Here is a 24,102-nt window from a genome sequence, read left to right as displayed (position 1 = left end):
AGAATTCGGCTGAATTACTGCCACGGGAGAATAGGAGCTTAGGGACTTCTCTCCCATAGCCGTCAATATAATAATACCATGACGACCTCGGTGGCGCAGTGGTAAAGTGCTTGCCTCTGAACCGAGAGGTCCCGGGTTCGATCCCCGGTCGGGTCATGATGGAAAATGATCTTTTTCTGATTGACCCGGGTCAAGGATGTTTATCTATATATGTATTTGTTATAAAATATAGTATCGTATGTATAGTTAGTATTCCATAACACAAGTCTCGAACTTACTTTGGGGCTAGCTCAATCTGTGTGATTTGTCCTAATATATTTATTTATTTATTTATTATTATCAATTTAAGTATTGTGGACAAATACCTACTTATATTTTCATGAAAAATGTATTCGACAAGAATCCACATCGCGCGTGTATCAAACGCGCTGACATAAGCCGTCGTACACACGATTGTCGGTAAACTAGTTACGTCCATTTGTCGGCGAACGCGCTCGCTAATTCCACCGCGGCTAATTCTATTCGAATCGATATTCGGATACCAATGCTATAAAACCTTGTTCACAAACACAACATCGATACGTTGTGTTCGTGAACAAGGGTCTATTGCATTGGAAGTTTAAAAATGCCGTGCTTACATTATAGTTCTTAAATATTATGGAATAGTTGTAGTTAGATAATGCTTTTAGCATTAAGTCCGCTTATTGTACTGTTACAATGTGCAATAAAGTTTACATATATAAATAAATAGAAATAACACCTGAACTTTAATTAAAATCCAACTTGCAATTTGTCAATGCAACCGGGATTTTTGTTGATCTATGCAATTTCATCACATTTGACACGTTTCTGTTGAACAAAAAAGCTAAGAAATAATCCAGTTAAAATATGGAAACATAGGCGAAAGAGACAGTTTTCACAGTTTTTCCATGGTTTAAATTGTGATAGAATCTAAACTTCTACTAAATACCACTGCACGTATACTGCGTGGTTTATTGTGTAATTGCTTGTGTGTTTATGTCAATTCTGTACTAATTAATGCCATTAATTAAACGGCATAAGATGCTCCGCTGTTCGCGAAACTCTATTAAAATACTTCATACAATTAGTGTTACGATGCTTTAGAGCTGCAAAAGGCACACAACATGTTAAAATTATAAATATGGGAAACAAGGCGAGCTGTTCCTGACATTTCAGGTCCAAGGACGTCTCTTCTCTGTGATTAAATTAATTAAAGAAATTGATTGAGTACCTAATGAGAGAAAATAAGACAAACCAATCGAATATTTTTATACAGTACTAAACTTTTATCGAAAATGTGTACTAAAATATCTAATAATAGATAGTAAGTGAAGTGGTATACACAGAAATGGTGGCCGTTGGATCCTGGACTCTGACACTTTGCGGCTGAGAAGGAAACCGGGAAAATACACAGAAGAGAGATAGAGAATTCATAACTGTTGAGGTAGAAAGCGATTTTTATAAATTTCTTATGGTAGACGAGATCCTAGTGACAACAAGAAGTGGGTTAGTCTAAAATACATACGAGTAGGTACTAATTTTCTTAAAATAGATACTTACAGGACGATAGTGGTCTGACAACTAGGGATGCTGACGGCCGTGCGAAGTAGAGACGAAAAAGTAGGAGAGCGGACCCTGGGTTTCGACGCGCAATAGCTGGGAAGAAACCGGGAAAACGCTAACATGAGAGAGAGATACTTACATAGGACGAAAGTTAGAAAGTTAACAAAAATGAAAATGCAGGACTTCATGAATGTTCACTTATGAAATTCACGATTAAAGTCAAATTAATTCCACAAAGGAATCAAAATTTAAAGCGACCTTATTTTTCGTTTCGTTTTGTTTGGGATCCTTCGATGTGACAAATAAAATATTTGGACAGTATAAAAATAGATATAATAAAATATATGCTGACCTCCAAACTTCAATTCGAAGATGGCACCCCATGACGATGATAATATAATAATGATTGAATTAAATTAATCAATTGATTTTTCATTTTCGATAGTGATTTGACAACCCTCGAGTGGTTTCCTCGACGCAACACAACTGGACACATGATCCAATTGCGTTGCTAAATTGATACTCTATTTGGCTCAATTAAACGTTAATTAGTGCCGCTAATGAAGAGAACCGTCGTGTTGTTCTGAACAACTAAACTCGTTAACCGTTGATGGTCTTTTACACATATACTACTTCTTCATAATATCTTTTCTCACAGTCATGTGTAGTGACAGTGCCGTAAATAGAGCTGTGCCAACGGTGCCCAGGCACAGGGCGCAGATCCTGAGGGGGCGCAGAAATGGCCATGCAATGACCATAAAAAATACACAGCTACAGCTATGTACAGCAAGCCCGTTGTATAAGACCTTTATTTGTTAATTGACGTCCTTGGAGAAAAGGCTGCGGTGATGTTTGTTGCGCCGCTTCTTCTTCACCTGCGATTTGGAAGTCGGCAGTAGACTTAGTTTAAGTAATTTTTTGACGTTGATAAGTGATGTATACCTATCATCCTAAATTGAATAAAGAATTTTGAATTTGAATTTGCCCATAACGATACGAAGCAGATACGTGACGACTTTTTTTGACGCAAGATCGATAATAGTTTTTCTTACAAATGACAGATGACGGACTTGCGAGTGAATGCGCTACAATAGTTATCTGAAGTGCGGCTATACCTAGGTCTAGCCGACTAAACCTAAGTGAAGCCTCACTTCGGGGTTTAGCCGTAAAAATAACAACAAAAAGTCTAAGGGCGCAGTTGTAGAAGCTCGCACTGGGCACACGAAACGCTAGTTACGGCACTGTGTACAATGGAATGCGTATGTTTTGTGAACGTCCTCGGGGCTACGCTGAGCCTCGTGTGCGTTCGATAGAGACGGCATGATGTTTAACAAATACATCGTTTCATTAGACGTCGATAACAATGTATGTGGTGCATAGAAATTCATCGGTTTTGAAAATTGTAATGGTTTTGAATATCTATTTATATATTTGTTACATAAACAATGATAATTATCACCGGTGTTTACCCAATTTTTTTAAATACTTTTAATTTTTCTTCAAAAGTTTTTAAATGTCAATTAACTCCTTTAAAAAAAGCTGATATATAATGATTTTGTTTATTCGAAGAAATTAATAAAAAATATTAACTATCACTTTATTTCGGGATTGTTCAATACACTTCCAAATAGTGTATAAAAATGAATGGAAGTGATCATTATCGACATCCGAATAACATAAGTAGCATCTATGGTGCCATAACCGAGATTAGGGAAAGAAGGAGATATGGCAATTCAAAATATCCAGTCCCCAAAATATTCCTTCTTCAAAATTTCCTCGAAAACCGTTTCAGTTTACATTAACTAGAAATAAATGGGAAGAAATAAGAAATAATGCTTTAATTTTAATAAAGTGATTATGAATCGATGTTTTACCACAAAACTCTTTCAAGTCAAGACAAAGAATAAATTACACTTTTGTACTCAGATACATTGAATTTAAATAAATGAGCTAATGGAGGTTTTCTACGCAACTCTACCAATCTAAGAAAGTCTTAAATCGAGACAGCAATAAAGACTTCTATATGTTTGAATACGTAACATCTTTTTTCTACGATCTAAGACCGGACAAAAGGCCACGTACACACTGTCCGTAAATAATCGCCCGCCGCGCGACAAAAAAAGCGGAAAGTCATTAAGAGCCGCAGGGGTGTCGCCCCAGTCGCAATCACTTAACGCTAAATTAAGTCGAAACTGGTGGATAAACAAAACGCGCACGACACGCGCCTGCGACGATTGGCCGTGTCCGTGCTAAATGTGCCGTATGTGAAATGTTGTATCGAGGATACTATGAACTTTGAGACATTTATTTTACCAATAATATTCTATATAAACACTTATTAATGTTTTGTTGAATCGTGTTGAAATTTCAGATCAGGTCGAGTTCAGTTCATTGGAGGCCTCAAAGATATTGTCAAAAAAACATGCATATTTTTCTGTTTTTTTTTTACCTCTTACGTCTATCCCAGTCGGTATATTTATAATTGTATAAAATAAACATATGTATAAGTTACAGTTTATCTTTAATAACAAAGATTACGCACTAGTGCTTTAAGAATACATTGCTACAATATAAACTCGATAAAAACCATCATTAATGGTCCATTAAACTCGAACGTGATACGTATCAGATTTCATTCCAATCCAAATATTGTATTCAATTGACAAATAAAGCCCCTATATTGTGATTTTCACACTAACTCCGGTCAAGTAGCCCGTTCGAATGAGCTGCCCGCTGTGTCGCCGCGGGCGTGCGACTAAATCGTGCGATTGGCTCGTGTCGGCACGCGCCGCGGGTGTGCCACTAGCTTTATTTGCATAATACTGGAATAAACCTAATATAGGTATCTATATCAGTTTTATTCCAGTCATTAACATCCAACAATATAAACTACAAAATATGGTTTGATACATATATAAACAAAAAGTCTAGCAAATCTTCTCAATACCTAATTTAATTCCCGCGTATAACTGGTCAGCTCGACCTTTGTTTTTTTGTACGGTTAATTACACATATATATATTATTTTTTATGTTTTTTCCTTTCATCAGCACTTGATCCCAATCATGATATGTTTCAGTATACCTTTTGACCATGTACTTTATTGTGTACTTACATTGTTATATTACTGATAAAAATTATAAATTTATATTTAAAAAATGATAAGCCCTTCTGGGTTTTCTGGTTCTCCATAGTGTTGTTCCCTATTATGATAGGGAACAACACTATTTGAATGCGTTTCTTTCGGCATTTCTTCTCAGCAGTGGTCGTTCCGAAATGCTAGTAGTTTGTAGCTTTGGTAAACATCATTTAATTTAGAATATGATGTGAAAAAGTGCCTGTGAAGGCCTACTTTCTGAGTAAATGATTTGTTTTTGATTTTGATTTAACCCCGCGGGCAAGTGAAGTTTTTATCTTAAATCAACTCAGAACTGTTTTTATTAATCTAATAATATTTTTATTGATACCTAACTCACACGAAAATTAATTCTTGCGCAACCACTACCAATCATTGCGGTCACCCTTTTACTGGATTAGCAACGCCTGCATCAAACCGAATAGAGCCGTTTAAGGGTTCATAAAAAATAAATCACGAATCGACCACCGACGCGTTAAGATCGAGTGGTTGTGTGTAATGGCCTTTATTATAACCCTTTTGACCGCCATGATGCGGGCGGCGCGCGCCAAAATGTTTTTAATAGAATGGATTTGAAATTCGAATTGTCTAATTGCTCTCTTTTTATTGGATTATTTTTTAAATTTCGATGGCCAGCATTTAGTTTAAGACATTTAATTCAGTTGCCAGGAATATTTTACAAAACACTGGCAGTTGAAATTTAAAAATAATACCATATACAGAAAGCAAATAAAATCGAATTCGAATTTCAAATGTAAATGTCATTAATAAAATAGTCAGTTAAAAATATATAAATGTGGCATATCTGCGTATGAGTAATTTTTTTATTAAGTAGGTAATTTTTGTATTAGAACTACGTCAATATACGAAATTAATTAAATTAAAATTAAATTAAAAAACGAATTCAGTATAATAATAACTGAAATCTTTTAAACTAGAAAAGTCCTTTAACACAAAAAGTATTGAAACTCGATACTCGAAACTCGTTAACAAGTAACGATAACGAAACTAACAGACGTAACGATGTTATAGTCTACGTTTGTTGGGTCGGAAACTCTTTCAGGGGGAGCTTCAATCCAATTTGCGCCTTAACTGTTCGGGGTAAGATGTAATTTGCAATGGATTTCGTTTTGGGGTGGGTAATGTGGGATGCTGCGTGGCAACAAGCCAGATGTCGTCATGGCAACGAGAATACCTATTTTGTATTTGTGGCTAGAGGGTTGACGTTAGGCGGGCGGCCGGTTGTAAAATCATAGCCAAATCTTCCAAATATATAAATAACAACTAAAAGTAATCGCCACACCTGAATTATTTTGTTCATAAAGTTATAATAGGTACCTTTAACGAGATGTGAAATTTGCATAAATATATATTTCAGTAATAATTTAGAGTAGATAAACAACTGTAGAGTAGAGAAAAACAACTTTGTTCTCACATATTTTGTCTAGTGTATTATAGGGCGGCCGAGGTTGGGCGGGCGGTTGAAATTGCACGAATTCAAATAACAAATTAAAATTCCGCAAAGTAATTTGTGAGAGTTGCTCTATCATTCCTACAATTTGCATCGCGATGCTGTGGCGTGGTGGCCACGCAGTCCTCTTGCTTCATGGGACATTTTCCTAAATCATATCATTTTTAGATGATCATTCAGTTTTGCCTAACTTTATTGTCTAATCGAGTTTTTCAAAAGGAAAATAATATCACATATACCTTAAAATTGAAATCCTATTTTATTCCCATTTTATTTATTAGCTAATTTACACAAACTCTCTGTGTCTATCTCTTTCATCTGAGCATTTTCCCGGTTATTTCCTCAGCCGTACAGCATCGGAGCCCAGGGTCCGCAATTCAGTTTTTCTTTTGCCAAGTTGTTTATATAGAAATCTGTCTGTAAGTCTTTGTTTTTAATAAAGTTTATGGTGAAAGAAAGCATCATGACGCACACAGTGTCGTCCATAGACATATATATTTATTTAATATTTTATTTTATATTTATTCAATAAATATATATGTCTGATACAATACGAACGAACACATAATAATAAATAAATATAATAATAATAAATAAATATTAATTACACACATAATAATAAATAAATATTAATTAATTATTAATTTCAAAGGTTTATTAATGTGCATATTTCCTCACGATGTATTCTTCTGTATATGCGCCTTGTGCAATTAGATAGTGGTATTCGTAAAAGCATAGCCATGTCAGATGTGCTTTTAGGTGTTTTGAATAAAATCTGACACTAGTGTTAGCAATAACACACTAGATAAAAAGGTGATCCGAGTAGTTCCAAACAAGTTGGTCACCCTACCACCAGGGCGGTAGTCGCGCCGCTCGCCACTTTTCCAAACTTGCCTCCTCGAATAATTCCCGAGAATGATTTACCTAATAAAAATTATGCTGATCTATTTACAACTTTTTTCATTCGTTCCGCTCGGCTCGCTTTCATTCACTCAATTATATACTTTTTGCTGTTTATGTATTTTCTTTTGCGCTGTTAATAATCACGCTTCTTTATTTAGTATCGCGTGGGTTGTGTGGCCAACTGTACTACATGTAAGATTTTCTAAACCAAAGAATGTACCAAGTTTTGGTACTACTTCATTCCTGCTCCAATCACTGAGTATCTACGATCCTGGACGATCATTGGCTGATAATTTTTTAACAAAAGTTGTATGAATAATGAAATAACAATCGAATCAAACACTTTTTCATGTCAAATATGAATTTTACTTCTCTAAGACCTACCAGCACTTCAAAACTACCACTGCTAACAAGAAATATGCAAAGAAACTTGTTTAAACAGCATTGATACCAATCGTGTCAACAGCTTCGTATGTGTATACCTAATACCTACCTAATAGCAAATCTCAATCTTTCTACATCTCCGAAGAAGTATCGATAACCTTACTCGAGTACGTTTCACATCGGAAGCTCGCACAAACAAGCGAATGTTCAAACGGATTCTCAAAGGCATCTCTATTACATTTACGCGTCCCGCGGCGCTTCTGATCGAGTTTGCCTTCAAAGAGCCGCCATTTTAAAAAGTTCCATCGACTCAGGTAGATCGGCAGGCCAATTGTGGTTGGCTTTGTTCTTTGCCTCCTTTATAGGGTTGACGAAGTTACCGAGTTTCGAACACGAATAATTTGTCGGGCGCGGGATGCGATTACGCGAGCGAATCGGATCTGTTTTGGAATCGTGTTGCGGCGAGCTATCGAGTTGGTGAAGTTCGCATGATATTGTCAACAGTTGTCGTCAAAGGTAATATAAAATTTGACGTGAAAAAGTGCCTGTGAAGGTTTAATTTCTGGATAAATTGAATTTTAAATGATTAATTTAGATTATTTTATACATTTGATTTCAATATTTTTAATATTAAAGTACTTATATAAAGATTTAAATGAAATAGTTGATAAAATATATTTTTGGATGAGTACATTATATTAAAATTTAAATAATATCATTCGTGTATATTGTTCCATTACTGCGCAATGATGATCCCATATATTTCCTTTATTAAATTATGTTCTAACTTGTGCGAAAATTGTACAGTTATTATGAAACTTGTCTCTGTTTATTTTCTCGATTTTGAGATTGAGATCCCAAATAATAGATAATAGAATTAACACACACGGAGATCAGATATGTCGACTTTTAGAACACCATTCTCATGACGAGTGCAAAACTGTCACTGCGACATTTTTAATGTGAAAAAAAATAATATTTATAACGAATATATTATTATGTAAATAACAAAACAACCCAAAAATAAACATCGAAGACGTGAAATGAGCTCATTTCTATTCGACGCAAACTTGCAAACTCGCAAAATGAAAAACAGTTTAAACGGAATAGCATAAGTTACATTCGTTGCTTGTTAAAATATAAATTACAATGTATCGCTAGACGTCGAAATATATTCTCCATCGGACCAATCCCGCGTTACCCGAGGCGCTTCCGTAATTGCTTAAGAGAAAAATCCAAATGAGAAATGAAAAGGGATTCTTTTCACAGAAATTATATAATTGAATATCTTCGTCGTAGGTATTATGAGGTATAAAATATGATAATTTGGTTTCTACTTACGCCGCGTTCCCGGATGAAATGCATAATAAATGTTTGTGCGGATAAATTTGATTAGGAGAGTTGATTTTGTTTTGGGATTATGGATTTCAAACTGTATTGTTTATATATGATGGTGGTGAAAATTAATGGGCCGGTGAAAGATAAAATACAAGGACAATAACATATTATATGTTACTAAATTAATATTATTATATTCTAACGGAATCCATAAGGATGCTTGGATGCTATTACTTCAACATTCTTTTTAAATAGATAATTGGAGTCATCTACAGTACATATTATCTACAATCAACAATCCTATGTATATAACCTATGTATATAGATGTGTTTAAATAAATAAATATATTAGGACAAATCACACAGATTGAGCTAGAACCAAAGTAAGTTCTAGACTTGTGTTCTGGAATACTAACTCAACGATACTATATTTTATAACATAATACATATATAGATAAACATCCAAGACCCGGGCCAATCAGAAAAATATCAATTTCCATCATAGAAAATCAAAATCATCATGAAAAAAAGTGCTAGCCTCTGAACCGAGAAGTCCCGGGATCGAACCCGGGACCTCTCGGTTCAGAGGCAAGCACTTTACCACTTCGCCACCGAGGTCGTCGATGCCTAAGGCCACTTCCGTGGCCTAATGGTCATCATGCCGGACTGCTACACTGGAGGTCCCGGGTTCGACCCCGATTAGGCCAACATGGAAAATGAACTTTTTCAGTTTGACTCGGGTCTTGGATGTTTATCTATAAATGTATACCTATGTCATAAAATGTAGTGAGTTAGTAACCCCTAACACAAGTCTCGAACTTACTTTGGGGCCACCTAAATCTGTGTGATTTGTTCATAAATATTTATTTAATTAAACAAACACACGTGAAACTAAATAACAGCTTGTAAAATGGTGTCGAATCACAAATAAATCAGTTAATCACGGCCAACGAAGTTACCAAAATCACGACAGAATAAGGCGACTCACAAAGACGCGACTTGGCATTCAACTCACGAGCGTCGAGTGTCGCCGGCCTAACGTCATTACAAAATAGTCTGATTGCTAACGATCGCAGGAAATCACATTCAGTTTTTGTGTCGAACGTGTGTGGATGATCTTTGATGGAGAAAATAGAATTTGGAGAGTAACTCACAAGGGACATGTCGCAATGTACACATACAGTCAACAGTGTAATGGAATCGTGAAGTATATTCGTATTAGCTTTAAAAGATTTTCGAGGCATTCTCTCTCTCTCTCATCCGTGTGTGTAACGCCCGAAGCTCAGAAAATATAATCGTGCAAATGAAGATTTGGCAGTGATTTTACGATCGACTTGTTGACATTAAAATCGATCCTCTTTGGGAGTGTACTTGTTGCCTATCCGCTATCAAGCCTTTTTCTCCTTTATTCGTCTAGTACGACTACCGCGGGAGGTTATAGAGTGGTATTATTTTAGGGCGGAAACCTCACGCCGCGGTAACAACGAGGTAGAATATACAACAGCGTCACGTCGCAAAAGTTTTTCATATCGTTAGAGCTATACTTAATTTTCTTCAATAAGGTGCATGCAATTTTCTTCGATACCTGCACGTATTGAAGAAAATTGCATGCACCTTTTATAACTTAGATATAGCGCGTCTATATATTTTTAAACATACCCCTAACTAGCGGCCCGTCCCTGTTTCGCTCGGGTAAAAACAATAATTTATGCACCTAAACCTTCCTCGGGAATTACACTATTTATTGATGAAAACCGCATAAAAATCAGTAGTCGTGCAGTAGTTTTTGAGTTTAACGCGAACAGACAGATGCGGCAGAGGACTCTGTTTTATAATAATGTAAGGATAAGTATCTATTTTTTATGCTTAGTTATCTAAACTTTGTAACGCCGGTCTTAGGAACTCCCAATAGGCATTTAGGGGCACAAAACCACCTAAATCAACTTTAATCGCATACTCTATAAGGCGGGGCGCCACACCCCTGTGACTGTTATTGCGGAACGCGTATAAATAACAGCTATGGAACGGAACAGGTACCTACGCGTCTGAAGGAACGGTTCATGAATAATGTACGAGAGTCCGCCCAGTAAACACGTTACGATTTTTCATAATAGGGCTCTTTTGATGTTCCTTTTATATACCTTTTTTTATTATGCAGTTAGTCGTTTTGAGCGATGCCTTGGGAGTGACGGAGCAATTTGTTTTTGTAAGATATTCATAGTTTAAGCGGCCTATTTGGACTGAATTGTGAATATTGAAGATGGGATGGAGAAGTGTAATGTAATAGGACCTTATACTAGTTGTTCGCTGCGAACACAATATTTTTTTTTACAAAATTGTGAATATTTCACAAAAGGCTTAACCGACTTTCATGCCCCACGAACTTAAAAATTCTATTAAGGCAGATCCTACATACCTATTAAATTTGATCAAAATCAGACCAACGGTTCGAGAGTTATCGCGTTGGAAACATACATACAAAAAATGTATTTTTTCCCAAGTTGAATTGTAGACATCGCTCGCTTGCCCGCGGCTTCTTTCGCCTGTATTTTCTAAGGAAACGTTTATTTTTCCGGGATGAAAGGTAACCGTTTAATGTCCTTGTTCGTACTTCAAACTACATGCATGGAAAACTTCAAAAAAAAATTCTTAAATAAAGCTTGAATAGGAAATAAACAAACTTTCTTTCGCATTTATAATATTAGTTACGATTAGGTTAAGGGTTACGTTGCGTCGACGTATCGTAGCGCATTGCGGCTCCGTTGTGTTATACGGTTTGTAGGTTTTGACATTGACTTGCGTCGACGTATGTCGAATCTCATTGAATGCGTTATTACTTTGAATTGATTAAAAATATTTAATTGAATTATTTTTTTATTTAATATTTTATCCGAGATTTATTTTTTTATTTAATGTTCTATCACTTTTTCAAATTCCGATAAGGCAAAACGATAAAAATTACATTACCTTATCTAAACATTTATTTAAAAGACGAACATTACGCCTCTTCGTAATAAGAGAAACGTTGATCTATTAATTGGAGCAGACGATTAAAGTATCATAGCAGGCCTAAAAATTAATTAAACCCATTAATGTTAATAACCCTTATTCTGTTGAGAACGCGCAGAGTAAATATCTTGCAGAGTCAAACATTTCGCTATAGAAGCCTTTATAAAATCCCAACTAATGTTATAAATACGAAAGTAAGTTTGTTTGTTACCTCTTTATGTATTATCTACTGGACCGATTGTTATAAAATTTGGTACACGGGTAGAAAAAAACCTGGAATAACACATAGGGTACTTTTTATCCCGAAATTCCCACGGGAGCGAATCCCCGGGGAGCAGCTAGTAAATGATAAATTAGGTAGTAGGTATGAATGTAATAGAAGCTGGATGCGTTCACGCACACTGGAAAGAGTGAGTAAAATTACAGGCGGTTTTTTGAGTATTTCTGGCCCTCGATCGCGCTGTTAAGTTCAGTTGGACCTTGATCGTTTCTATATTTCGTTGTTTTGATAACGGCAACTTAGATTTACGAGCGTTTCATTCGAACTTGTAATATGCTTACTGGGTAAATCTAAACAGTTTCATCGAAAATATCCCAACAGACAGATACCCATCACAAAAATGCAAATTATTATTATTTTTTGTAATGTACTCAATCCAGTACATGATATAGTCAAATAGTACATTTAACAGAGACGAGTCTCTCTTGTATATTTCTTCTGTGTCGTGAAGCTAAAATGTCGCTTCGTTTGGAACCCTTTTGCTCGCGCAGTAATTAATACAATTTAAGCGCGTAATTAGACGATACGCACACGTGTGGAGTCAAGAAGTGATGCGCATCAGTTTATCATCGATGGTTCAGGCACTCACACATGTGAAGAAATGACTCATCGCAGCTTCGCTCTGATAAAAACGTAAATAAATACACCTAAAACTTTCTCAGGAATCAAACCCGCATGAAAATCTGTGCAGTAGTTTTTGAGCTTACCTCGAATAGAGAGTCAGATACGGATAAAAAATTTGCTTTATCATATATAAGGTACAAGAAAGGTTTTGTACGCAAATGCTTCTGGACATATATACCTAAGAGGTAATAATGGCAAGATAAAAATTGTAGCAGACAAAATTTAAATCCGACTAAGAAAGAGGCTCTTGGTAAAAACCAAAAACGTTGATAAAAATCGGTTAATTCGATTTAACATTTTAAATAGAGAATACCATGACGCCAGACATACAATCTGCCTTCCGACGCAGATTGAAAATATTACGTTATCTTCGATAATGCGACGACATAAAAATAGTTTCGTACCATCAAACTTTATAAACGTTTCACGTGTAAACGTCAAGATAAGTCGATTTCACGTAAAAACTTGACGTTTCCACGTGAAACTGTTGATGAAATTGACGTCGCGAAATTGTTTTTTTTTTCGCCGCTGAATTTATAATGAAAATGACGTTACTAGTTAGATGTTGTATTTTGGGAGGGAGGAAGCCGCGTAAGGTATTTTAATTGTACTAATTTTTATTATACTTGATAGTCGTACCCTCCAAATGACCTTCACCTTTACCCGTGGAACGTACATAAAGTAATCACGCACCGCTCTTATTCTATCGACACACCACGGTCACATCCCTATCCGTTCCATTTGACAATAACACGAGTTGACGCGCTCCCATCTCTGTTCCGTGTATTAATTTATGCCTTTTTTACGCAATAACGCTTAATAGACCTTTATTTATCACTTTTAATTTTTATAATTCGATAACTGGCCAGTTTTATTGAAATTTATGTGGACTGTGTCGTCTCAATTTATAAGAGTAATTTGAATAATATGATTCGATTAGTTTATTTAACATTGATGGTTTCAATCGATGAATTTGTTCAATGTCGTCATCTGTTAATGTTGCTTACTTTGTATTTCATAATAAAAATATAAAAATAAATTCTTCGTTCTCTCTCTCTTTCTCATTTCGTAGGAGACCCCATCACCTTTAATATATATTTCATTAGCATAAAATACAAAATATATATGGCCAAGATCAGAAATGAAAATATTAAGTCGTTAAATAGTAAAAACAGAGAACTTGTCTTGGCGCCCTTATTTAAAGTTTTACTTATATCCACCACGCATCGGGTTATTTTTTCTTTTGATATATGAATATTTTACGAATCAAGAATAACCTCAAAATTTTGAAATCACAAAATATAATAACCCTACAGACTTATCGACCTGGGTTTGGGGTTTTTAAACAGTGTAAGCAGTTTAAACCCCGCCGGGAGACGACTGCATTAGCGATGAGGAATCGCAAATGTTATTATTCGTTCGGATTACCGCAGGACTGCGGATTTCCACCCTCTTTGTCTTATTGACTTTTGTAGTTTGAAATGCTCTGATTTTTACCGACGGTGCAAAGGAGATGTATTTCAACCATTTAATATTTTTCTTCTATATCGATCTGTATTCGCTCTACTTAAATACGAACGCATAAAATTCTACTTAAATTCATAAATGTGAAGCTACAAAGTGTGTCAGTTGTGCTAAGGACTCAAACACAAGACACATCTATACGAGTGTCCAACTCTGCGACACTATGTGACAGAGTAGCTCAGAGTCGGCGTCACCACGGAGACTGAAAACTGATGTAATCAAAGCTTGTATTATCAACAGTCTGAGGAACCACATAAGTCATAGTAAAAGCAACCTGAGTGCGTATTGCGACTTTGCAATTTACATCCGTTCGGTCTGAGAGGCAGTTAACCAATCACAGTGCGCCATTGTGACGCAACGACAACCACACCGCGATGTGATTGATTCGCTGCGTCTCACTTCGAATCGACTCGATAGTGAGAAGTGAATACAAACCCTCACTTCGCTCTCTCATGCGACAGGGCTTCTCGGACAGTACACTTTTCAGGGTTCTCGTGTGGTCAGACTGCAGTTCAGGCGACAAGGGCCACACATAATGTGCAATCTTTTATTCCAAAATAATCAACCTTTATATTTCGATTAGTATGGTCGATTCGACAAAGAAGAAGAATGCGTGTTTTAAAAGATAATTAATAAAATATTATATGAATTTTCTTCCGTTCCCGTATATTTTATTTATGAAAGAAAATAAATACATTTAAATAGTTTATGTCTGAAAACTACATACAACTCCAACCAGCGGGCACATTACGCGATTGGGTACGGTGAGCGGTCACGAGACACTTAGAGAACAGATATAAAGCTTGAATAAAGCAGGTTTGGAAGTTTTTATGAAAATAAAAATATTTCCTATACTATATTAACTAGATTTATTTGGATGTTTTTCAATTTTTTAGATTTGATTTTATATTAAAAAATAAATTATAGCATGATTTGTGAATCGTAATTTTATAAACGCTAGTGAATTACTATTTCATCGAACAACTGTTATGTTATATATAGCAATGCAATATGATGATTACAGTAATTCGATTAATACAAATTAATTTAACTGGCCATGTGATATATATGAAATGAAAACGAATCGACTAAAGGATAAATGTCTTTATAATTGGTAACGGCATTCCAACGAGGGCTGACCGCCAAGCAAATCGAGTCGCGAAATAACAGCCAAATCTTCAAAATGTAAAATATATATTTCAGCGGCTCTCGGGCTTCGTATAGCGTCACAATCGATATTGGAACCAGGAACACGCTCGTTTGACAGAAATAGAGAGAGATACACATTCAGCTTTGTCTCCGCACCATCTATATTCCACGCGTGGTCCCTCGTAATTCCGCAAATGGGTGTAACTTGAGAAGCGGGTTTAAAATTGAAATTTATATGCGCGCATTATACATGAGCACGGGGATTACCCGGCCAAAGAAACTGATCTCTACGAGTAGTTCTATTTTTATGGACGGACAGTGCCAGAGGCTCGAAAGTTTAAAAGCAGATCGAAATTTCATTTATTTTTTTAATAAAGTTAGTTTCAGCGTAGTTGGATATTGTTCTCCATTGTATAAAAATGAGTGGGTATTTTTATACTCTTTACGTTTAATTTTGTTCTTAGCTGGAAGTTTTAGTACTTAATGGCTGTGGATAGATTTTATTTTTATAAAAATAATAATAATTCAGCTATCCGCCGTTAGAGATCTATAAAAGATAAATATAAAATTCAGCTGTTCCTAGACAGAGATGACCCGTTCCCAAATCTGTCATTTATTTATATAGTGTAAATAACCTCTAAACCATTAGTTTATAGCGTGATTAGTATTATACATTACATTTTATTTAATGACCAGAAAAGTTCATAATTCTCTTTACATTAACATTTTTCAAAGCACTTGTTTCACTAAATACAAAAGCAAATTCAAAGTTAAAGCTCAAAGCAACTACTCTAAATAAAAGCAAATGTAAAACCGATAGTTAAAAGAATATGTACACGAAAATTAATAAGAAAAACAGACAAAAAATGGGTAGGCTCCGGCGGCTCGTAATTTGTACGGGGGGAGACGATTACTGCTATTAAATATGCATTAACGAATTTTTCTCCTTAAAAGCTGAAAAAAATGGCGTAAAGAGAAAATTGCCAATTAGACTACCCGACTGCCTACCTTTCGGTACAAATTATATTTTCTCTCCCTTTAAAGATATATACAAAGTGGGTGTTACGACGTTTTAATATTTTCCTTTTACAAATAAGCCAGTAAATTACCTAATTTAAATGTATACCGGTTTTTGCGGCTGCCATAATTCAGGAATAGGCATCTAACTTTGTTGTTATGTTATATTGAATATGTTGTGCTGGGTTAGTTAGACATTCGATGTTGCTATGTGAAATTTAGATATGCCGCTTTTTACACAAATACACTGGAAATACTGTTGTTATTTTAGATTGCAACACGAAATTTCTCAATCAATCTTTTGGATCGCGTAGAACTCCTGTTGTACCTAATGTAATTTTTATATCGAGAGAATTTTACAAGACTAGCTTTTACCCACAACTTCGTATGTGAGTAAAAATCCTTTTCCCGTGGGAATTTCAGGAAATCCCTTCTTAGTGCTCCCCTACACTCCTCAGGGAACCTAGATGCCAAATTACAGCTTCCTAGGCCCAGTAGTTTCGGCTGCACGTTGTCTGTCAGTCAGTGAGTCAGTAACGGAAGAGTTTTATATATATTGACGATAAAAATTTTTCAAAAAAATATATTTAATCTTCTTTATAACATGATAATTAAATAAAAACTGTATAGTGTATAGCGTATGCTGTATACATTCATGCCAGTCCCAAAAAAATGTTTTGTATTTTACAAGCTAGCCTTATAACAGCGTAATACTAATGTCGTTGTTACAGTTAAAGTCAGTTACAGTCGAGCTAGACGCTATATCTAGTCGACTAGTCAACGCGACAGAAACTCAGCAAGAATCACTTAGCATTTACACCTCATGGAGCATATACTGGATTCTCAAGCAGCGTATCGTCTCACCGTTATTTGATTGTCTTCCCTTTGATACAACATCATGAATATATGATCAAAATATAGTTGTGCCCTAACAGAATACACACTTGTGCGCCAAATGAAAATTAATTATGCATAGTGATAAATTGACACTAATTATGTGACGCACGCTCGTTTACATGCATGATGTGTAGTATTATCAAAGTAAGTACCATGAAGCTGAATCATCCTAATTCTTTTGAGAACCGCTGCACGGCCGCCGTGGATGTCGTGCGAGGCGACTAAGGGACACATAGCATTCCCAAAGAGGGTTGACCACATGCGGGCGGTTGTTGTAAAATCATAGCCAAATCTTCAGAATTTTATGTTAATATTTTACGCCAAACTTGGACTATTTGGCGTAATGTAACCGGCGAAGAGGAGAGAGAGAAGGACAAACACAGACACATATGCACATTTATAGCACATAAAACATATGCAAACTAAATCATCCTACATGTTAATCACACCTACATCCAGGCGGGCGTGATCCGTAATGACTTTATCAATTATGCATGTAATTATCAGATTATAGCGACAGCCCTTGGTTGTAGTGTAGCCAAAGTACGACTAATCACATCACACGGAGAGGGTACTAGTGACGTCACCAATTTAATATTTTATAACGTCTGGTATAGTTACAATAGTCGCTGTCGCCAACTTTGCCAGCATAGATTTTAAAACGAAATATGAAATAATAGCTGAAAGATGTGTTTTCTCTATTCTGCATAATTTAATATTCTATAACGTCTTGTATAGTTATAATAGCCACTGTCGGCAACTTTGCCTCAATAGACTTTTAAACGAAATATTAATGATTAATGTTTTTTTATGATGATGAGTTTTTGATGATGTTACAGGATTTTTTAAAGAATAAATTTAGTTATATATAATTCTTTGCTAAATACTTCCTACTTCTTTTCTTAAACAAACATAAAAATATCTTAACTTTTTCGCTCACAAAATATATTATTGATCATCTGATCATAAATATCATTTAATATGAAAATGTTTTTATTTTTTATTTTGTACCACTTTTAATGCAAATAAATTATCATTAATTCATAAACCGTTAAGTAAATACATGCGGATACAAAGCTACAATAAATATTAACGGAACGGGTTTTCGTAATTCTGAACACAAACTGAATAACAAAATCAGGCGTCTCGATTCTCGTAATCAGAACAATAATTGACACCATTAAGTGTTATATTCATTCTCTTTGCCATCTTCCGTAGTTGAATATTCATATTAGGTGGAACCTCAAGGACTGTCCTCTTCAGGCAGAGTATAGAGAAAACAGAAGTAGGGTTACATGTAAACATCATAATTGTATAACCCTATCCTAATCGTAGCCGTATACCGCCTAATTTACTGTAAATTAACATTTTTTTTTTCTATTTTATTAGTCCTTTTCAAACTAAGCTTATATAAAATAACTTGAAATTCGTTTAAATACATTCTTAATTGTTTCATTTATTTACTATTATTTTAGATTTCTTTACAACTATTTTTTTATTATGGTTTTACCCGAGCGAAGCCGGGGCGGGTCGCTAATATGTATATAATTTGTAATATTTGTAGTCTGTCACTTCCCTCGAGGACTGTTTTCCGCAGGTATGTCCCATGTCTGGGCCCTTGTCTGATGGCACTTCAGAATCTAAGCATGCGTTAGCGCTATTTCACACGTGTTCCTGATTGCATTCTCGATTGTGATGCCCCGAAACCCAGAGTCCATGCACAAGTAAAAATACATGTGTAATTAGCATACGATGATTAGCATTAGCCCTAAAAAAAAAACAAAACAAAATATTTATCATTTGAGACTGAGAACCAATTGTATCTAGTATACGAGTACATCTGTGATTTCCTTATTTTGCAACGTCTCCCTCTCAAATCAATTAATACAAGCTTCGTTAAGCTCGCCCAAACTTTGGATTGGTCTCTGTAACGAGATTTTTGATGCAAGATTACAAATTGATAAAGTGAGGACTCGCCCCCCGGTGTCCACAGTACATGGGCTTTTTGGGGACAAATTGTGCTCGTTGAAATTATTCTGATGGTGAAAGAAATATTTGGAAATTAAATTAAATTGTTTTCCTTATATTTTAGCATTTATTTTTGGTAATTTATTTAAACGCTAGATTAACTTAAAGTAATGAGATCTTTTTTGCATAGTAACAAGAAATGTAAAACCATATTATGTACTGGACCCGTTTTTTCATAAATCAACGTAAACATTTAAACTTCAATGTTTTTCTTTCAACGCACTTTCTTTTATTTCGTAGCAGATCGTAGAGGCGCTTGGTCTTGCTACGATATACCGAACTATACGATTATGTTAATTCAATTGAACCTTATCATAATCAATACGGTTATATTTTACTTTCATAAGTTGTTCCCGTGAGCACGGTACACTTTGCAAGTGTATACACTCTTTTTGAGTAGCTTATTGTAATTTATTATTAAAATAATTAAAAGGCGTACAAACTGGAACTACATGGCAATTGAAAGATCTTTTTAAAATTTTAAATAAAATAAAATTTTAAATTAAAAAAAATTCTTTATTCAAAATAGGATGATGATACATCACTTATTGACGTCAAAAAAATGTGAAAGTATGTTTGTTTGTCCTTCTTTCACGTCAAAGCGGAGCAATCGATCGTGGATATTTTTGGTGTGCAGATAGTTGGAAAGCTGAAGAGGACATGCTACATTTTGTAACGGGCAAAGCCGCGGGCAATGGCTTGTATTTTTTAGACATCTGTATGTCGATTTCACGCTTAGTCAGTTTGATCTCGCTTATTCTACTTTCATAACTTTAAAACAACTTATATCAGCGAGAGAAACCAATTCGTATTCAGTACGAAACAGTTTAAAATATTATATAAATCTTCTTACCCCTACGTGAAAGGGGGCAAAATTGATTACGACAGTGGTGTAGCATTTCTCAGCCAAACGACTGGGGAGTCACCGCCAGGCGGCGAGCCTCGCAGGAAATTCATAGCTTATTTTCTGGATGAAAACGGATTTTTCACTACTTTTGAGTTGTGTTGCATTTTGTAAATAGAGGACGTTATGTGATTTGACGTGCAGAGAGTTGCAGGTTATCAAAAGACGTGTTATTCTTGGGACTATATGTATGTCTGTTCTTCTATGGTATATGATACAGATAGACATTGTAGATAGACGTTGGAAATAATATTTTGTAATCTATCAGATCAGACGAGAACTGATTAAATGTTGTTGCAAATTTTCAAATCATTGTACTTATTTGGAAATGGGATTCGGTCTAATTTAATTCCAAAAATGCATATAAAATGTATTGTGTATTGTTAATGAAATATGTAATTTTAACAATATTCAGAAAGCTTTTTGATATATTTTGCTTCTATTGTATTAAATGTATGTAGTGTAATGTTTGCTACTATTGTAATAATGTGTGTTATTCAAATATGTTGGACCGAAAAGGGAAATAACAAAAGTGCTGGCTTGACCTTGTCAAGGAGGATATGAATGTCAATGATTGACTGTATGGATGCCGAAGATCGAGCGAAGTGTAGAAAAGCGGACTTGGGCTTCGACGCTTTACGGTTGAGAAAGTAACCGAGAAATGCTCAGATGAGAGAGAGAGAGAGAATTTTTCATATATGTTGTACCTTGTATCCTAGAAAGTTAAGCTACACAAGCAAACAAAATTGGCTTTTAAATAGAAGAAGAAACAATTTCGTGGGAAAAGTAACAAAACAGTCTTAAAGCCCAGACGCGACCTAGGTCCCAACATCAAAAGTTGAGCTTAAAAGCTCGCACCATCTGCGGTGACCCGGCGACCCATCAATTATTAGGGTGGGTAATGAACGCAAATCCTTTGATTCCATTGAACGAGTGCCACTGGGAATTTGTGGCCCAAATATCACGAGACAGCGGATTTTCACGTGATTAGAAAATTATGTTCCTTTATTTATTTACACAAGCAACTTAAAATATAGATTACATTATTAAAAGTAGTGAGTACCATGGTCTTTTGTGTTCTTGAGTCAATTATAAAACGCCATCTCTTTGTATCTTTTATATAGTTTTAGTACAGGATAGTGTAGTTTAAATCCCGGATAGAAAGCATACGAAAAAAGTTTATCCGTTTTGACTGGTGATGTTTACATTTAGTTATGTTGACTGATGATGTAAATCTATAACTATTTTTCCGTCTGCAGAATATGGCTCTAACGTAAATATGGCTAGTTTAAATAGCTCAAAAAAAAAAAACTAATCTGTTTTATATTAGTAAGGGAACCCGTAATAGGCTTGCCGATTTATATTTAAGTGATAATTTTGTAAACACAGCTGTTGGTTCTCCTAAAAAGGAATAAAAAGAAAGACTTGAACTACGGCGGCTTACCTTCCAATTATCGTTTACGCTCATGTCTCGCACCACGCCCGATCGCGGCACATCAAGTATGCACTAAGGGAATGCCGGAGCGCGCGACACCTAGCGCAGTTCATTTCATTGTCTGCTCCTCTGTCATATTGTCGCACTTTTGAATTTTACACTAGTTCAGTTACTGCCTATGTAATAGTGCAACACTGAAGTGGTGCTGTTCCATTCCTACCTATTTAGAGTGTTTGATATATTTTCTGTTTGACATTTAAATGAAATAAACTGTAGTTGTATGTGAAAATTTCATAGTGGTCACTGAACCCAAGATATGTTCGTAGGGCTGATGTGAACTAAGTAATAGTTTAAATTTGCAATTTCTTATTTGATTTTGTTACATGTTTGAGAAATAAGAATAACTTAGTAATAAATTTTGTATTTGTATTTTATGTTGATATTGTATTAGGTTATCTAATGATGAATGATAGAAGAGCGAGGTTTTCTAACGCAAGCATATTTTTGCTTGAAAGAAAATCTCAATGTATCATAGATAACGATGTAATATTTTGAGAAATAAATAATTTTGAATTTTTGAAAAATAATCTATGTATTAATTACTTAATGTACTAATTACTTCAGTATATTGTTATTTAATTGGTATAAATGTTCGATGCTAATTTAGATATTTATTATTTCCAAAAATATGTACCCGTTTCTCGTAATGAGCGTTGAAATGGTTGGAAAGGGTCTCTCCAATCACCTAATCATATTTTTTTATTTGTCTATGTTTTCATTCTTATACTGAAACCACAAGTTTCATTTAAGTACCAATTTTTGGGTGACTTTTAAATTGGGCTTACAAAAGTACAATGCTTATCTAGAATAATTGAGGTATATAACTTTGTAAACGTTAATGCCAGTTATATAAACTAAACTAAAATACTAACAACCTGAATTTATATAAATAAAAGCGTTAACTTATTTGCCACACTCCATATTCTTCGTAGTCTAACTAAAATGAATTGAATGCTCACAGTCGCACGGCGCATGAGTCATGCTTGTTTACGCCAATCTTGGGATATTTTGTACCTCCGTGGTAATTATGTAGGTAGTTTGAATTGTTTAATTAGTTAGACACCTTTATGTTCGTAATATATTATAATTCTGTACTTAACTTGAGAAAATAATAAATGTTCTTTCTAAATGTAAATAAATATTCCTAAAATGTTATTTTGTGAAGGGACCTAGTGTTTATAATACAGGCTCGGCCTAGTTTAAACACTAGTGTGATGGACTCAACCAATAATTATGTGATTACGATTACCTAAATACATTATTACTGTACCTAATTAGACGTAAGTCCAAATATGTATGTTTTTTATGAAATAAATAAATTATAATTAAAATTATAATAATTATAATATAGGTATATTTTAAAGTCCAAAATCTCCAGAAGTTTGTATGTTTGCAAATGAGATAAAACGGTCGCCGGTTGGTTTGCGCCCAAACTAGTTACGTCGGATCAAAGGCGTCGTCGATATGCACTCCCTGAACTAAATCCACTTAAATAAAACATTTTTATTTAGATTCGAATTACTCGAGAACTGGGTATATTGACGGTGATTTTTAGAGCTTGAAAGAAAAGCGCTTGCCTCTGAACCGAGAGGTCGCAGGTTTAATTGAGTCATGATGGAAAATGATCTCTTTCTGATTGGCCCGGGTCTTGGATGTTTATCTATATATATGTATATGTTATAAAATGTAGTATCGTTGAGTTAGTATCCCATAACACAAGTCTCGAACTTACTTTGGGGCTAGCTCAATCTGTGTGATTTGTCCTAATATATTTATTTCAATCACCCAGATTGAGTTAGCCCCAAGGCAAGTTTGAGACTTGTGTTATGGGATCCTAACTTAACGATACTATACAGATAAACATCCAAGACCTAGGACAATTTGGAAAACATTGTTTTCTGTCTTGACCTGATCAGGGCTTGAACCCGAGAACTTCAGTGTAATGGTCCAGCATGATAAACATTATAACGGAGGTTTTTCTTTGTCTTTGATATTAATAGATCCTAAATTAACATATTATCTTGTCAACAGTTCAGGCGCGTTCCGTTCTTCGCCAGGCAGCGCTGACCCTGCGCCCGCGCCGCCCCCGCCGCTGTTCCTGCCGCCGCACCTCTCGCATCTCTCGCAGCATCTCAACCATTTGTCGCAGCCCTTCTTCCCTTTGAAAGGTATTTCTAAAATGTCTCCAAATTTTGCACAGTGATTGAGAAGACATAAAGAGTTCATTAAATATAGAAAGAAATAGTTAATAAAGATTAGCAAGGATATATTCAACAATGTTTATATTACTTATTAGAACTAGTAAAAGAGACCCGACTTTTACAAAATTGAAGTTCATGTCGTCAAGTTTTTAGGCAAAT

General features: G+C 35.1%; 1 protein-coding gene across 1 annotated transcript in view; it reads left to right on the top strand.

Moving 5' to 3' along the window:
- Positions 1 to 24,102, top strand: part of Drgx (Dorsal root ganglia homeobox) — a gene marked incomplete at its 5' end in the record, with an annotated part of 68,499 nt that overhangs the window by 41,771 nt on the left and 2,626 nt on the right. The window contains one exon of the mRNA XM_053755153.1: positions 23,774 to 23,910. Within this exon, the coding sequence (XP_053611128.1) occupies positions 23,774 to 23,910 (137 nt within the window). The remainder of the gene's footprint in view (positions 1 to 23,773; positions 23,911 to 24,102) is intronic.

The sequence above is a fragment of the Plodia interpunctella genome, chromosome 14 (assembly GCF_027563975.2).
Source record: "Plodia interpunctella isolate USDA-ARS_2022_Savannah chromosome 14, ilPloInte3.2, whole genome shotgun sequence".
NCBI classification, from domain to species: Eukaryota; Metazoa; Arthropoda; class Insecta; order Lepidoptera; family Pyralidae; genus Plodia; species Plodia interpunctella.
The sequence above is the reverse complement of the archived record's forward strand: the minus strand, read 5'-3'. Positions and strand labels throughout refer to the sequence as shown.